This window comes from Strigops habroptila, chromosome 19 (assembly GCF_004027225.2).
Source record: "Strigops habroptila isolate Jane chromosome 19, bStrHab1.2.pri, whole genome shotgun sequence".
NCBI classification, from domain to species: domain Eukaryota; kingdom Metazoa; phylum Chordata; class Aves; order Psittaciformes; family Psittacidae; genus Strigops; species Strigops habroptila.
Window position 1 is genome coordinate 3126972 of NC_044295.2, and position 15766 is coordinate 3142737.

The 15766-nt window shown below is 54.3% G+C and overlaps 2 protein-coding genes across 2 annotated transcripts in view; both read left to right on the top strand.

Annotated features, from left to right (window-relative positions):
* The first annotated feature begins 195 nt into the window (after positions 1-195).
* MED1 (mediator complex subunit 1) lies at positions 196-13315 on the top strand. The gene is made up of 17 exons (XM_030508368.2): positions 196-361; positions 1405-1511; positions 2082-2160; positions 2677-2731; positions 2860-2992; positions 3531-3559; positions 3926-3997; positions 4261-4335; positions 4875-4948; positions 5292-5381; positions 6320-6431; positions 6737-6861; positions 7071-7189; positions 7800-8001; positions 8678-8773; positions 8881-8986; positions 9608-13315. Exons 1-17 carry the CDS (start codon positions 334-336, stop codon positions 12855-12857), a joined length of 4752 nt encoding a protein of 1583 aa, XP_030364228.1. The 5' UTR covers positions 196-333; the 3' UTR covers positions 12858-13315.
* A 2176-nt stretch (positions 13316-15491) lies between these two features.
* FBXL20 (F-box and leucine rich repeat protein 20) overlaps positions 15492-15766 on the top strand; it is a 37517-nt gene continuing 37242 nt past the window's right edge. Inside the window, exon 1 of the mRNA XM_030508461.1 lies at positions 15492-15646. Coding sequence (XP_030364321.1) covers positions 15503-15646 — 144 coding nt within the window. The 5' untranslated portion in view covers positions 15492-15502. The remainder of the gene's footprint in view (positions 15647-15766) is intronic.

Here is a 15766-nt window from a genome sequence, read left to right on the forward strand (position 1 = left end):
CTCTCGCGAGATCACGCAAGCGCCTCCGCCCCTCCCCGCCTCAGCGCGGATCCCGCGAGAACCCGGAGCGCGGAGGTGATAAGGGGAGGGGGGGAGGCGCGCGCCCGTCTTCTCGCGAGACCCGCGCCGCTGCCCTTCCTCCGCGCGCGCGCACGCGGCTCTCGCGAGAGGGCGCGAGGTTTCCCCGCCCCTCCCGCCGCCGCGCGCGCTCCCTCAGCCATGGCGGCCGCCGCTGTGTGAGGCCGGAGGGGCCCGGCCCCGGTCCCGTCCCCCCTTCCCGGTCCCCTCCGCTCCCTGCGGCCCCGCTGCCGGCCGCACAGCCCCGGCCGCGACATGAAGGCGGCGCCGGGTGGTGCTGAGGGTGAGTGCGGCGGGCGCTGGGGCTGGCCGCCGGCCCTGTGAGGAGATATGGCGGGGGGGGGGGGGTCGCGTCTGAGGTACCGGTGACGGGCGGCGGCCGAGGGGGAGGTCCCGCACCGGGCTGGTTCCGGCTGCCCCCAGCGCCCCGCCGGGCCTGTGCGGCTTCGTGCGGGGTTCGTGAGGCTCCGGCTCTGATGGGAGCTTCCCTGTGAGGGTGCTGAGGCGCTGGCACAGGGTGACCGGAGAAGCTGTGGCTGCCCCATCCCTGGCGGTGTTCAAGGCCAGGTTGGACACAGGGGCTTGGAGCAACCTGCTCTAGTGGAAGATGTCCCTGCCCGTGGCAGGGGGTTGGAACTGGATGAGCTTTAAGGTTCCTTCAACCCAAACCAGGCTGGGATTGTATGATCAGGCAGTACTCTCCCTGTCCCTGGGCTTAACAGGCTTTTATCAACACATAAATACCTTGAGGAGAGCCTAAAGCAGAGGGAGCCCATCTCCCTTCAGGTGGGAACCGTAGGCCATGGGTGCAAACTGAAAGGCTCCACCTGAGCACCAGGAAACACTTTATCACCAGCACAGGGTGCCCAGAGCCGTGATGGAAGCTCCATCCTTGAAGCCACCAGGACATGGGGCTGGGCAACCTATCGTCAGTGGACAGGAGGCCTCAACTTCTTTAGCTGGACCGGCCAGCGCTTGGTATTTGGGTGGTCACTGACCCTCTATCCCTCCTTTTCTCTGATCAGGAAGATATTATTCCTAACAGTGGAACTTGCTCTAATAGCTTGTAGACCCACAGATAGTAGATGGGAGTCTGTGGGATGTGAGAGGTGTTTTGTGAGGTTGAGTTGGTTTGAGGTTGGTGGAGATCTGTGACCCCCCCAGTTGCCTCCTGCTGCTTTCAGAGCCGTGCCCTGGCTCTAGAGCAGCTCCGAGGAGCCTTGGCTGAAAGGTGGAAAGTCTTTTAATTCCAACTGTTTTGTTTGTACCCCTTCAAAGACAAAACTTTGTCTTGTTCTATGTTCTTAAGATTCCCCTGTCTTACAGAGACGGAGAAGCTGAACAAGATGAGCACCCTCTTAGAAAGACTCCACGCAAAGTACAACCAAAACAGGCCTTGGACAGAAACCATGAAGTTAGTGCGTCAAGTCATGGTGAGAGTTGTTGGGATCTGAGCAGGAGCCTTCTGGAGTTCCTGGAGTGGTCATGGTGGTGGTGCTTGGTTAGATCTCTTCAGAGGGCTGCCCCTTGCTCTGTGGGGATGTTGGGTTTTGAGCAATTTGCTCCCATTCAGTGATATTCCAAACTCAGCGTTGGCTTTGTCAAGTGGGGGTTTGAAATGGTGGTGACTGAGTGGAGGGAAGGAGGAGCAGGAGGCAGGGGAGAGCCACAGCAACAGCTCCTGCATGCACTGAGGTGTTAGAAGTGTGCCTGGCTCGTTTCTGTGTCATCTCTCATGTACCACTTAGCTTATGCCTATTAAAAAGCTGCTCCAGTGTGTTCTTTCCAGATGAGCAAGTTGCTTAAAAGCAAACACATCAATTCCAGGCCTGCCTTTGTGCCCTTCTTCCAAAGCAGATAGTGTTCTCCTGCAGGAATCAAAAAGCAGCTGTAATTTGGGGAAGAAATTAATCCACTTTTCATTACCTCAACAAACCTCCCTTGGCAGTAACTCCTGTTACCGAGTGAGACACAAAAAGCTGTTTCTCTTCTCTCTGCCTAAGGAAAAGCGCGTTGTGATGAACTCGGGGGGGCACCAGCACCTGGTGAGCTGCTTGGAGACACTGCAGAAGGCCTTGAAAGGTTGGTACGTCCTGTGCTCAGCAGGGGGAGGCCTCCAAGCCAGGAGAGCAGCGAGGTGGCTGCTGCCACATCTCACCCTGTTCCTCCCATGTGTGTGTTCGTGTTCGGGTACCTCATCTCAGTGCCAGTGGAGATTGTCTGTGGTGCTTCTGTCGTGAAAGGAGAAAACTTGTGAATGGGAAGTACTAAAACATGGAATGGTGAAAGGAATGGCTTTACTGCCCTGGTTGGCACCTGTAGGAGAGTTTGAACTCGCTTTTTACATGGGTCTGAAAACATTCCTGAATCCCACTGGGGGAATAAATCCCTTCTCTGCTTGCAGTTCTGGGAACGTTTGGTTCTCTCTGGTCACGTTGTTCTGCCTGGGTTTTGAGTACAGCTGGTGCTGCACACGTGGAGGTGTGAGCAGACATGGGAGGGAGGAGCTGGTTGAGGTTGGGTTTAGTGCTGATGTTTCATTCCTGGGGAAGTGTTGAATCATTTCACTAAACCTTGTTTTCTGCTCTCTCCCTCTAGTATCTTCTCTGCCTGCCATGACAGATCGCCTGGAGTCTATAGCTAGACAAAATGGGTAGGTCTTCTCCTTTAGCTGATGGCAAAGGCTTTCCCTGCCTCTCTGTACCCATCATACTCTCACTGCTGCTTTGGTTGGCTTTTGTGTGCATCTCATGGCAATTCCTGTTTTGTTTTGTATGGAAGCCTGGGATCTCACCTGAGTGCCAATGGCACTGAGTGTTACATCACTTCAGACATGTTCTACGTGGAAGTGCAGTTAGATCCTACAGGGCTGCTGTGTGATGTCAAGGTGGCTCACCATGGAGAAAACCCTGTGGTATGTAGCACTGACCAAGGTGGGGGTGATGTCTGCATGTGTTTGAACTGCTATTTTGTCTCCCTTTGCTTTGAGCAGAGGAAATGGGTGATATTTAATGTCCCCCTTACACCTTTGCTGCTTGCTCTAGTGGAAAGGGGAATCCTCCATGGAGTAGTTCCTGTGGGTTAGTCTGGCTGATGTATGTGTGCAGGGCCAGTTTACTGCTGGTCTCTCTTTCTCTCTGAGTGGTTTTACAACTGTCAGAATCGGCTGTGGACGTTTTCACTGGGTTTCTGGAGGCAGGATAGGGCAAATAAGCTTAGAAAAGTTGTATCTGCAAATGGCAAGTACTAAAATTGGAATGTTGAAAGCAAATTATTTCCTTCCTGTACATGGAGGAGAGTTTGAACTTGCTGCTTGCTGAGGGACAGGGCTGGAACTGGAGCAGTGTGGAGTTGTGAGCACTGTGGTGCTGTTGTTTTGCAGTTGCTGTGCTGCACAGGGGCTGAAATCACTGCACGGGCACGGATCTCATTCTGTGTTCTTTCCTTTTCAGAGTTGTCCAGAACTGGTGCAACATCTGAGGTGAGCATGAAGAGTTTGTTGCATTTTTGGCACCTTCTCTTGGCAGTAGTGATCCCATGCTGGTTTAGGTCTGGAAGTGCAAAACGTTGCAGAGCTCTTCTTGCCCCACAAAGTCTCTCCATGGCTCCAGGGGGTTTTCTGGCTTTGGTTCAGATCCTTCTGATCCTGAGTGCTGTGCCCACTATCTTCAAAGCCACAGGGTAACATTCCCCAGAATCATTAAAGCTGAACCATGTAGAGAACACATTTTGTAGCTTCCATTTAGCAAAAGTCGTTTCTGAAGTGATTTAGTGTCTGTATTAATGTAACCTTTGAAAACAAACCCTTGTATTATGAGTTTGAATCCATCTTAACTTTGCCTTTCAGAGAGAAGAACTTTGATGAGTTTTCTAAGCATCTGAGGGGACTGGTGAACCTGTACAAGCTGCCAGGGGACAAGTAAGTCTGGAATGTATTTATTTACAGCCACATATGTAAAATAAAGGGATAAGTTTCACTTCTGTGCTTAAATATTCGTTGTGGATGAGCCTCCTGAGCTCCTCACCACAGCTTGCACGTGTAGGGAGGGTTTCATGTGAGGTGGGGCTGCAGTTATCAAGTCTAAAGGGCTGAGGCTGATGGCAGGGCCTGCAGCTCCTCAGCACTTCTTTGCACAGTTCCTTTCCTTTGTGCTTATATTTTGTTGGTTTTCTTCTCCCCAGCAAACTGAAAACTAAAATGTACTTGGCTCTGCAGTCCTTAGAGCTGGATCTCTCAAAAATGGCAGGGATGTACTGGTAAGGACACCAGCGTGGTTTAGGGTTTGGGGGTGGTTTGGTTTTTCTTACTAACACTGCATCATGTTGGCTGATTGTGATTGTGCCACATCCTGTTTATGTGGGAAGGGTCCCAGCAGTGCCTGTCATTGCTGCTGAGAAGATGCTGAGGCTATCGAGGGCCTGTGGTAGCAGGGCAATGAGAGAGAAACTGCTCAGAGCTTTCTAGCAATCCCTTTTTAACGGCAGACCTCAATTGCAAGGAAGTCTAAAAGGCAAAACATGAAGTTTGTAACTGATGGATTAGTGATAACGTGGTTTACAGTAAGAAACTGAAAACCATTTGACTCTTTCACTGCTGTAGAGTCTGGGCGAACCAGCCGTGCTGTAGAGAGTCAAGTAGCTTGTGTTTTGCCTGGATCAGTGTGAAGCTGAAGATCAGTGGGACTGAGAAATGGGTAGATTGAGCTAAAATCTTAGACTTTGTGCCGTCAGCACGTGGATTTTGGCTTCAGGTGCGGCTCTGCCTTGTTACAGACTTGTGATTGACTTTCTTGCAGGCAAGCCACCAACGCCAATCCCCTGGACAAGATCCTCCATGGCAGTGTTGGCTATCTCACCCCCAGGAGTGGAGGTACCTTTGATTAGTGATTAAAAAAGGAAGGAATCAAACTTACTTTGCTCAGAGTCCCCTTGATGGACGTTGGTTTCACATGAACTGCTGGAAATTAGTGGGAAATGCCAAGCAGGGAGGGACAAGGTTGGGTGTTTGAGAGGTGATGCAGAGATCCAGCTTTGCTTTACAAAGCCACACAGATGGACACGTCTGTGTGTGACAGCAGAGCACAGCTCTCCAAGCTGACAGCTCTGCTCCATGTGTACCGTGGTACAGTGGGAATGCTGCGTGGCTCTGGGGGTTCATAGTGGTCGGGGGCACCTGTACCCTCCAGTTCAGCACCTTCTCTCCCTTCTCACAGGTCTCCTGATGAACCTCAAGTATTACGTCTCGCCCTATGATTTATTTGAAGATGGCTCTGGAGCCCCTGTTATTTTGCATGAGAACAACGGTAGGTGAGCTTCAGTGTGGGCTGCTGCTGCTTGGAGGAGAGAAGAAGACAACTCTGTAGCAGTCTCACCCCCCTCTGCGGTCACCCTGTTATACAGGACAGTCATGGGTTGACTTGCAGAGGACATAGGTTCAATAAGCCCCTGTGGAAGTGCTGGTGACCATCTTCTTGTGGCTGTTCTGGAGTTCAAAGCAGACTGCTCCCAAGGGGAATGCACACAGAGCCTTTTCCTTAGGGTGAACTTCATCCTTAGCATGGGATCTGTTTTGGTGTGTCTCTGCCATCTCACTGGAAGAGGAATTTTTCTGCATGTAGACGGATATCTGTGTCTCACTAAAATGACAAAACCAAGCAGCTGTTCAAGCTGAGGCTGCTCTTGGGAGAGGAGAGGGTGAAAGTGTCCAAAATCGTGATTTGTAAAGAGCTTACTACAAACTTACAAAGGTATTTGGAGTCTCTTTGAAGAATGATGCAATTGCTCCACCTTGCAAGAGAAAAATAGAACATTAGGGAGTAAAAGTAGTTTGGCTGTAGGGCAGTTTAGTGAGAAAGTGAACGCTGGAAACCGCCTTGTGGAGGAAGTAAGAGATTTCAAGGGGGGAATGGCTTTAACCTGCCAGAGGGGAGATTGAGATGAGCTCTGAGGCAGAAGCTCTTCCCTGTGAGGGTGCTGAGGCGCTGGCACAGGGTGCCCAGAGAAGCTGTGGCTGCCCCATCCCTGGCAGTGTTCAAGGCCAGGTTGGACACAGGGGCTTGGAGCAACCTGCTCTAGTGGAAGGTGTCCCTGCCTGTGGCAGGGGGTTGGGACTGCAGGAGCTTTAAGCTCCCTTCAACCCAAACCCATCTGTGACTCCTTGATTTCCACACGGTGACGTTTCACTCATGAAGCTGCTCTGGGTTCATTGTTGTGTTTGTTTCTTGCTCCCTCCCTCCCGCAGTCCCTCGCTCGCTGGGGATGAACGTGTCGGTCACCGTTGAGGGCACCATGGCTATGTACAAGCTTCCAATCGCCCCGCTCATCATGGGCTCACATCCAGTTGACAGCAAAGGGTAAGCAAAGGACACAGCGCCAGGTCCTGCTCAGCACCCTGGTTTAGGTGCAAGTTCAACACTCGCTCTGTTGTAATCAGAGCGAGGAGATGGCTGCGTGATATCATGGCATTATAAATGTATTGTTTTTAGCCAAGAAATCCCTGTTTCAGGCATGTGACATGCTTTTGAGGAGTACCTTCATTTTTAAGAAGGTTTAACAGCCTGCTTGGGTTGGAGCAGACAGGAAAGTGTCTGCTGTTGACAGCAGAAGCCAAAGCCATGCCCTGTGTCTGATGAGATCCTGTGTTACCCCCCTATTTCAGAACTCCGTCGTTCTCCTCCATCACTAGTGCCAACAGTGTGGATCTACCAGCTTGTTTCTTCCTGAAATTCCCACGTCCCATCCCAGTGTCTCGAGCTTTCATTCAGAAGCTTCAGGGCTGCACAGGTGGGTGGCACATCTGCCTCATCGCTGCTCCCCAGCTTTTCATTCAGAAACTGCTGCTCGTTTTCAATGTGTGACAGAAAAATTGCTCAAGGATTTGTGCTGTTGTCAGGAAAACCTGGATGGGGTTCCTCTGTGGTAACACCTTCTCTGGCCCACCCTCTCCTTCTGGCTCCCTGGTGCTATCATTCTGTGCCATCTTGTTCCCTCAGGTATTCCTTTGTTCGACACACCACCAACGTTTGTACCCCTGTATGAGCTGATCACGCAGTTTGAGTTATCCAAGGAGGCTGATCCAGTACCTTTAAACCACAATATGCACTTCTATGCAGTAAGTATCTTGTTACACCAAGCATTGGAATTCAGGTACACACATGACCACAGCAATTAGAATCACAGAATCCCAGCCTGGTTTGGGTTGAAGGAATCTTAAAGCTCATCCAGCTCCAACCCCTGCCACGGGCAGGGACACCTTCCACTAGAGCAGGTTGCTCCAAGCCCCTGTGTCCAACCTGGCCTTGAACACTGCCAGGGATGGGGCAGCCACAGCTTCTCTGGGCACCCTGTGCCAGCGCCTCAGCACCCTCACAGGGAGGAGCTTCTGCCCAAGAGCTCATCTCAATCTCCCCTCTGAAGCAGGAGAAATCCTAGTTCTTAAATTAGTCGATGATGGATCTCTTGTTAACCTCTGAAGGGATGCCACACTGTATGGAGCTGCTTTAGTGGGGACAGTGAATGCTGTTCAGCTGTGGTACTTCTGAGGAGCCAAAAATCATGTTTTGCTTGGTCAGATTGGGAGGAACGTGTCTTCCTTGTCAGTCATTTCACCCAGAAAGGTGGCTTTGGTGGCCCTTGCTTCTGGGGCTTCCTTTTGCTTCCTGGAGGTCTGTTACTGCCGTGTACCCAGCAGGAGCTGGAGTAAAGCAGGAATTGTTTGTCAGGCTCTTCCAGGACAGCAGCACTGTTACTTTCTGAACAAAGATGCTCCTCTCCCAGATGGAAGAAGCCTTCAAGGAACTCTGATCAGTAAAATCGCCTTCCAGCACCCGGGCCGGGTGCCGCTGATCCTCAGCCTCATCCGGCACCAGGTGGCCTATAACACCCTCATCGGCAGCTGCGTCAAGAGGACGGTGCTGAAGGAAGGTGGGTGCAGCACGTGGGGAGGAGGAACCTCTGCTTCCCCCCCGCTTCCCCCCCTGCTTCCCCCCCTGCTTTCCCCCCTGCTTTCCCCCCTGCTTTCCCCCCTGCTTCCCCCCTGCTTCCCCCCCCGCTTCCCCCCCTGCTTCCCCCCCTGCTTCCCCCCCTGCTTTCCCCCCTGCTTTCCCCCCTGCTTCCCCCCCTGCTTCCCCCCCTGCTTCCCCCCCGCTTTCCCCCCTGCTTTCCCCCCTGCTTTCCCCCTGCTTTCCCCCTGCTTTCCCCCTGCTTTCCCCCTGCTTTCCCCCCTGCTTTCCCCCCTCCTTTCCCCCTCCTTTCCCCCCTCCTTTCCCCCCTCCTTTCCCCCCCTCCTTTCCCCTCTGCTTTCCCCCTCTGCTTTCCCCTCTGCTTTCCCCTCTGCTTTCCCCTCTGCTTTCCCCTCTGCTTTCCCCTCTGCTTTCCCCTCTGCTTTCCCCCCCTCCTTTCCCCCCCTCCTTTCCCCCCCTCCTTTCCCCCCCTCCTTTCCCCCCCTCCTTTCCCCCCCTCCTTTCCCCCCCTCCTTTCCCCCCCTCCTTTCCCCCCCTCCTTTCCCCCTCTCCTTCTATATGGGGGTATCAAGCTGGTGACTCTGGTTCATCCCCTGTGTTCCCTAACTGAACAGCTCCCATGTCTCCATGTCTTTCAGATTCCCCTGGGATCCTGCAGTTTGAGGTTTGCCCACTCTCTGACTCCTGTTTCAGTGTCTCCTTTCAGCATCCCGTGAATGACTCCCTGGTCTGTGGTAAGTGCCATCAGGAAGAGCAGGAGAGTGTTTATGGGAAGGGTGGCAGAGTTTCCTTCCATTGCAACCAGGATTCTGACCTCTTCCAACCTCCTCCTCTCTTGCAGTGGTAATGGATGTGCAGGACTCCACTCACGTGAACTGTAAGCTCTACAAGGGGCTGTCTGATGCTCTGATCTGTACAGATGATTTCATTGCCAAGGTTGTGCAAAGGTAAGCCAGGGGTTTCTGTGCCACCAGGAGCTCCAGCTCATGCAGGTGCACTCTGTGTCTATCTCACATTTACCCTGGTGGGTTTGGAGCTGTCCTCTGGGGGGGTGACTCTTGAGAGTGGTTGTTTGGAAGAGAGGGAAGCTGGAACCCTCTTGAAAACCCCATTCCAGGCATTGAATTGTAACTTTTTATTTTTGAGTGCACGTCCAGGTGCCTTCTTGTGGGGTTGGCTGCTCTCTGAGCCTTAGAAGACGTGGAAGAGCTCCCAACAGTTTGTCTTTACACAGACCTTTGACCAAGGTTCCTCCACCCCAGGCACTGTTCAGAACCACTGTTCAGGGCACAGCACAGGCCTTTGCAGTGAGAATAGCTGCTTCTGCTTGCACAGCATTAGAGGCTCAGCTGTCAGCCTGGCTCCAGCTGCTCCAGCCCTTGCAGCACCTCCATGGCCTCCTCTGGACTCACTCCAACAGCTCCACGTCCCTCTTGTGCTGTTGCCCCAGAGCTGGGCACAGGAGTGCAGGGGGGGTCTCCCCAGAGCAAAGGGGCAGAATCAAGTTGTGGCAAGGTCTTGGTGGAGCAGCAGAACACACACTAACCCCTTTGCGTTGTGTCGTGCAGGTGTATGTCCATCCCTGTCACCATGAGAGCAATCCGTAGGAAAGCAGAAACGATCCAAGCTGACACACCAGCCTTATCCCTCATTGCAGAGACCGTGGAAGATATGGTGAAGAAAAACCTTCCCCCAGCCAGCAGCCCAGGGTACGGCATGACCACAGGCAGCAACCCGCTGAGTGGTACCACTACCCCAACCAACACTTTTCCGGGGGGGCCCATCACCACTTTGTTTAACATGAGCATAAGCATGAAGGAGAGGCATGACTCGGTGGGGAGCCATGGGGAGGACTTCAGCAAAGTGTCTCAGAACCCAATTCTCACGAGTTTATTGCAGATCACAGGCAACGTGGGCTCAGCCATTGGCTCGAGCCCAACCCCTCCCCACCACACCCCACCACCAGTGTCCTCCCCAGCAAGCAACACCAAGAACCACCCCATGCTCATGAACCTTCTGAAAGAGAATCCCCCTCAGGATTTCTCCAGCCTCTATGGGAGCAGCCCTTTGGAAAGGCAAAACTCTTCCTCTGGCTCCCCCCGGATGGAAATTCCTGGGGGGAATAAGCAGAAGAAAAAAAAGTCCCGCGCGCCGGCCGACAAACCCAAGCACCAGACTGAGGACGACTTCCAGAGGGAGCTCTTCTCAATGGATGTTGACTCCCAGAACCCCATTTTTGATGTCAACATGACTGCAGATACCCTGGACACCCCTCACATTACTCCAGCCCCCAGCCAGTGCAGCACTCCTCCTGCTACCTACCCCCAGCCCATCCCTCACCCGCAGCCCAGCATTCAGAGGATGGTTCGGCTCTCCAGCTCGGACAGCATCGGAGCCGACGTCACCGACATCCTCTCGGACATAGCAGAGGAGGCTTCCAAGCTCCCCAGCACGAATGAGGACTGTCCACCCATTGGGACTCCAGTGAGGGACTCTTCTAGTTCAGGCCATTCACAAAGTGCCCTCTTTGACCCAGACGTGTTTCAGAGCAACGCCAGCGAGAACCCGTACACGGACCCTGCGGACCTGATCGCGGACGCTGCCGTCAGCCCCAACAGCGATTCCTCCAACCAGTTCTTTCCCGACGGGGTAGATTTCAACCCTGACTTGCTGAACAGTCAGAGCCAAAGTGGTTTTGGGGAGGAATACTTTGATGAGAGCAGCCAGAGCGGAGACACGGATGATTTCAAGGGTTACGCATCCCAGGCTCTTACTACTTTGGGGGTGCAAGTCTTGGGGGGTGATGGGGGGGACAATAAATTCAAGGGGAGCGCTCAGTCCGACACGGTAGATTTTAGTATCATTGCAGCTGCAAGCAAAGCACTGGGCTCCTCTGACCTCATGGAGCACCACAGCGGAGGGCAGAGCCCGCTGCTGAATACAGGGGATTTAGGGAAAGAGAAGTCTCAGAAACGGGTAAAGGAAGGCAATGGCTCTGGCAGTAACATGCCAGGAGCCGGGATAGATGGGAAGCCTGGGAAGCGCAGCCGGACGCCATCCAGTGATGGCAAAAGTAAAGAGAAACTTCCCAAGCGGAAGAAGCAGGAGACGGATGGGAAATCCCCATCTCACAGTTCATCCAACAGGCCTTTCACACCACCAGCAAGCACGGGTGGGTCCAAGTCTCCCGGGAGCTCGGGCAGATCTCAGACTCCTCCTGGTGTAGCTACTCCTCCTATCCCCAAAATCACCATTCAGATCCCAAAAGGAACAGTGACTGTTGGCAAACCGTCTTCACACGGCCAGTATACGAGTAGTGGCTCCGTCACCTCCTCCAGCAGCAAAAGCCATCACAGCCATTCTTCATCCTCCTCCTCTTCTTCCTCCTCTTCAACCTCAGGCAAGATGAAAAGCAGCAAGTCAGAAGGGTCTTCAAGCTCGAAGATGAGCAGCAGCCTCTACTCAGGCCAAGGCAGCTCGAGTTCAGGCCAGTCCAAAAGCTCAGCCCAGTCAGTGGGAAAACCTGGATCTTCCCCCATCACCAAACACGGCCTCAGCAGCGGCTCTGGAAGCACCAAGATGAAACCTCAAGGGAAGCCATCATCACTTATGAACCCGTCCATGAGCAAACCAAACATCTCCCCATCTCATTCGAGGCCCTCGGGAGGTTCTGAGAAGCTCGCTTCTCCCATGAAGCCTGTCCCAGGTACCCCCCCATCATCTAAAGCAAAGTCACCTATCAGTTCAGGTTCTGGAGGCTCCCACATGTCTGGGACCGGCTCGAGCTCAAGCATGAAGTCGTCTTCAGGGATGGGATCCTCTGGGTCCATGTCACAGAAACCACCTCCTTCATCAAATTCCTCGACGGCGTCTTCGTCTTCCTTTTCATCCAGTGGGTCTTCCATGTCTTCATCTCAGAACCAGCATGGAAGCTCCAAAGGCAAGTCTCCAAGCAGGAACAAGAAGCCCTCTCTGACCGCAGTCATAGACAAGCTCAAACACGGGGTTGTCACTAGCGGGCCCGGGGGAGATGACCCAATGGATGGACAAATGGGGCCAAGTTCCAATTCCTCAAGCCATACCATGTCCTCCAAACACAACATGTCTGGAGGCGAATTCCAGGGCAAACGGGAGAAGAGCGACAAAGAGAAATCCAAAGTCTCTGTTTCGGGGGGATCTGTCGACTCTTCCAAGAAGAATTCAGATTCCAAAAACGTCGGCAGCACCGGAGTGGCCAAAATCATCATCAGCAAACACGATGGTGGTTCCCCCAGCATCAAAGCCAAAGTAACCTTGCAGAAACCTGGGGAAGGAGGCGGGGACAGCCTCCGGCCTCAGATGGCTTCTTCCAAAAGCTACGGGTCCCCTCTCATCAGCGGCTCGACCCCGAAGCACGAGCGCTGCTCGCCCAGCCACAGCAAGTCCCCGGCCTACACTCCGCAGAACATAGACAGCGAGAGCGAGTCGGGCTCCTCCATAGCAGAGAAATCCTACCAGAACAGCCCCAGCTCCGACGATGGCATCAGGCCCTTACCCGAGTACAGCTCCGAGAAACACAAGAAACATAAAAAAGAGAAGAAGAAAGTGAAAGACAAAGAGCGGGACCGGGAGCGGGAGCGGGAGAAGGACAGGGACAAGAAGAAGTCGCACAGCCTGAAGCCGGAGAGCTGGTCCAAGTCACCCATCTCGGCCGAGCAGCCTCTGGCCATGGGCAGCAGCTCCATCCTCTCGGCCGAGCGCCCGCCTCGTGCCAGCCCCGAGTTCCTCATCGGGGAGGAGGACGATGATCTCATGGATGTGGCTCTGATTGGCAACTAATATTCCTCCCGTCTGGAAAAGAGGAGCTTTGTGCAGGCCCTGCAGGTCCCAGACCCCCCCCTCCCTGCAAACCTGCCGCGCTCTGTGTGAAAAGGGGGGAACAAAAAGTATTTCCAAGGATTTCCAAAGGCAAAGGGAAGCGCCGGTGCCAGCAGCTCCATCGGGATCCAGGTCCTGGCTGTGGCCTTCCCCCTGCTGGCGCTTCCCCTTGGTTTTAATAAGTATTAATAACCCCCTTAGAGCTAATGGGTGTGAAGCAAAGTGTGTGTGTGTAAGTGTGGGAGCAGACCCCAGAGTGGTGCAAGGGGGATCATAGGCTGCTCTAGGAGAGTCCGAGTCCCTCTTCCCCTCATCCTGCTTGGAATCAAGTTGCTTTTGTATCGAGGAAGTTTGGGTTTAGGCTTGGATTTTTAAAGGGTGATTGGAAGGAAAAGAAAACAAAAAGGTTTGATACGATTCATGTGGCATTTCTTCATTCAATGCCCAAACCAGTGTGGGGCTGAGCAGCTTCCCCTGATCCCAATCCCGCTCTGTGCTCCCATGGGTGGCAGGATTCAATTCCCAGCCTGGTGCTGAAGGATTGCTGCCTGTGGTGGCATTCCCCTTCTGGTTGAGCTATTTATTTAGGTGCTGGAATGCCTCAGTCCTACTGGTGTGATGCAGAGCCCCGAGAGCCTCAGGAAGTTGGGAATTGCTCTGCCCTGGGCAGCTGGTGAAGCCGGTGAAGTTATGGAATGTGTTGGAGCAAATCTAAATGGAAAAGGGGCTCTGTTGGCTTCAGCCTGGAGCTTGCACCCCTGGAGGTGGGAGCTGCATCCCAGTCCTGCCCGTGCTGCTTCTCCACTCTGGATACTTCCAGCCATGGCAGTAGGATTCCCTGTGCATGGTCATGGCCACACGTGGGGCTTGTCCCCGCTCCTGAACCCTTCCAGGGTTTGCTTTGTTTTCCCTGTGGTTCTGGTGCCACTCCCAAGTGCTGTTGCCTCTTATCCCTGCTGGAAAAGCACCCCTGGCTGCCCCGCCTGGGAATAGAACTGTGGCAGAGCAGGGATTTCCCTCAAAGGTGGTGATTTTTCCCCTTTTGGCTGGAGTTGGGAGCAGGACTCCAGCTTCATGGTCTTGTGGTCCCTGAAAGGAAAAGAGGCTCGGGAGAGGGTTTTATTTTTCCAAGCAGTTCAGTGGGATTCACTGAGGAGGAATGCAGGAAGTGAGAGTTCTGGGAGCGCATCTTCTGAATCAGGTACCTGCTCCCAGGGGATTCTGCTGTTGATTCCCAGAAGCCAGGATTTTCCCACTGGGAATGGGATGAGATTTCATATTTTGGGGGAGATTCCAGAGATTCCCATTCCGCTCCCAACAAGCCATTGCTTTAAAGCTTATTGAGAGCCATGCAAGCTCTTCAGTTAATTGTAGGGATTTTCCACCTTTTCCTCCTGCCTTCAGTGGAATTCCAGTGGAATTCAGGAGCCCAAATTTCCCTGCATCACTTTCCCTTGTGTTTGCCACCATTTCCTCTTCATGGTTTGCAGCCTGTCACTTCTCCCGTGCACCAAGACGATGGGAATGTGGTAAATCAAAGGAAATCGGGATAAACCTGGAGTAAACATGTTGGAGCTGTGGGATTGCAGCGTGTCAGCAAAGAGGATGGAAGGAAGAAGCTCCTCCGGGGTTGGAGCTCCTGTGGCTGCAGTGGGAAGGGGCTCTGGCTCCCCCCTCATTGGGTGCTGGTTTTGGGGGGGGGGTGTATTAAAAGCAGTGTTCAGGGGGATTTCGGGGGGTTCTGTGGACTTGGGCTTTTCCTGCTTGGAAACACGCTGGAAATTCAAGGGAACACCGCTCAGTGTCAGGGTAAGCACACGGATGGGTTGGAAAGGAGCGTTCTCACCCAACCAAAGCTCCGCAGCCTGGATTTCTCCTCTTGGGAATCACGTCTCCTCTCCGCGAGCCCCATGGCAGCAGTTTAACGCTGTCCCCCCCCTTTTGGTGCCCTGTTTTCCTGCGTCCTCCCCTTCCCTTGCGGCAGAGGCAGAGCAGAGCCGTGCTGGGGGACGAGCTCCGTGATCCTGCGGCTGTTCCGCGGTGCCAGGGCTCAGGGCTCGGTCTGTGACAAACCGGTTTATTCAATAGATCCCTTGGCTTCTGGGGGGGTGATTTTACACCTTTCAGTGGCGGAAAGAGAACCCCCGCCCCCCGCCCCCCCCCAAAAAAAGGTGTGAAACAAGCCGAATGGCTCCGGGGTGTTGGGGGGGCCCCGGGGGCTGGAGGGCAACGCGTTGACGATGTAAGTAGGCGGCTGGGTTTGTAACGGCGCGTTTCGGGGGGGTCAATAACGCGCTTCTTTACGCGCCAATAAACCTTTTGGGTCCCCGGCCGTGCCGGCCGCGCCACGCTTGATTTTCCCGCGGGCATGACATCACGGTGACGCCACACCACCCGCGGCCTCCGATTGGCCAAGCTCCGCAGCCTCCCGGAAGGCAGCGATGGGGCGGGAGGCGGGGGGGGGTGACCCCCCCAAATTCCCACCCCCCCCCACACGGGGACCCCCCCATCCCCGCTGCGCCCCACGGCTGGGGGGGGGCGATAGGAGCCGGGGGGGGCGGTGGCTTATGGGGTAGGTGGGGGCTCGTTGTTGCCGGCGCTGGCCAATGAGCGGGCGCGTTGCTGGCAGGTGCGGAGTGTTTTTGTTTTGGGTTGAAGTTGGGGCCGGAGCGGGCGGAGGCCGCGGAGCCGCCGGGACCCCCCCCGCCATGCGGAGGGACATGAACGGCGTCACCAAGAGCCGCTTTGAGGTGAGCCCGCGGCCCGGCGGGGGCTGTGGCGGGGTGCGAGGGGAGCGGACAAGGCCGCAGCGTGCGGCCCCGCACGGCGTGATGAGACACCCCCCCCAACCCCGCACAACCGGTCGTTGT

Coding starts and splice junctions, on each gene's coding strand:
- MED1 (XM_030508368.2), top strand. CDS start 334: ATGAAGGCGGCGCCGGGTGGTGCTGAGG. Junction 4,949..5,291: donor TCTCACCCCCAGGAGTGGAG/GTACCTTTGATT, acceptor CCCTTCTCACAG/GTCTCCTGATGAACCTCAAG. Junction 8,002..8,677: donor GAGGACGGTGCTGAAGGAAG/GTGGGTGCAGCA, acceptor CATGTCTTTCAG/ATTCCCCTGGGATCCTGCAG.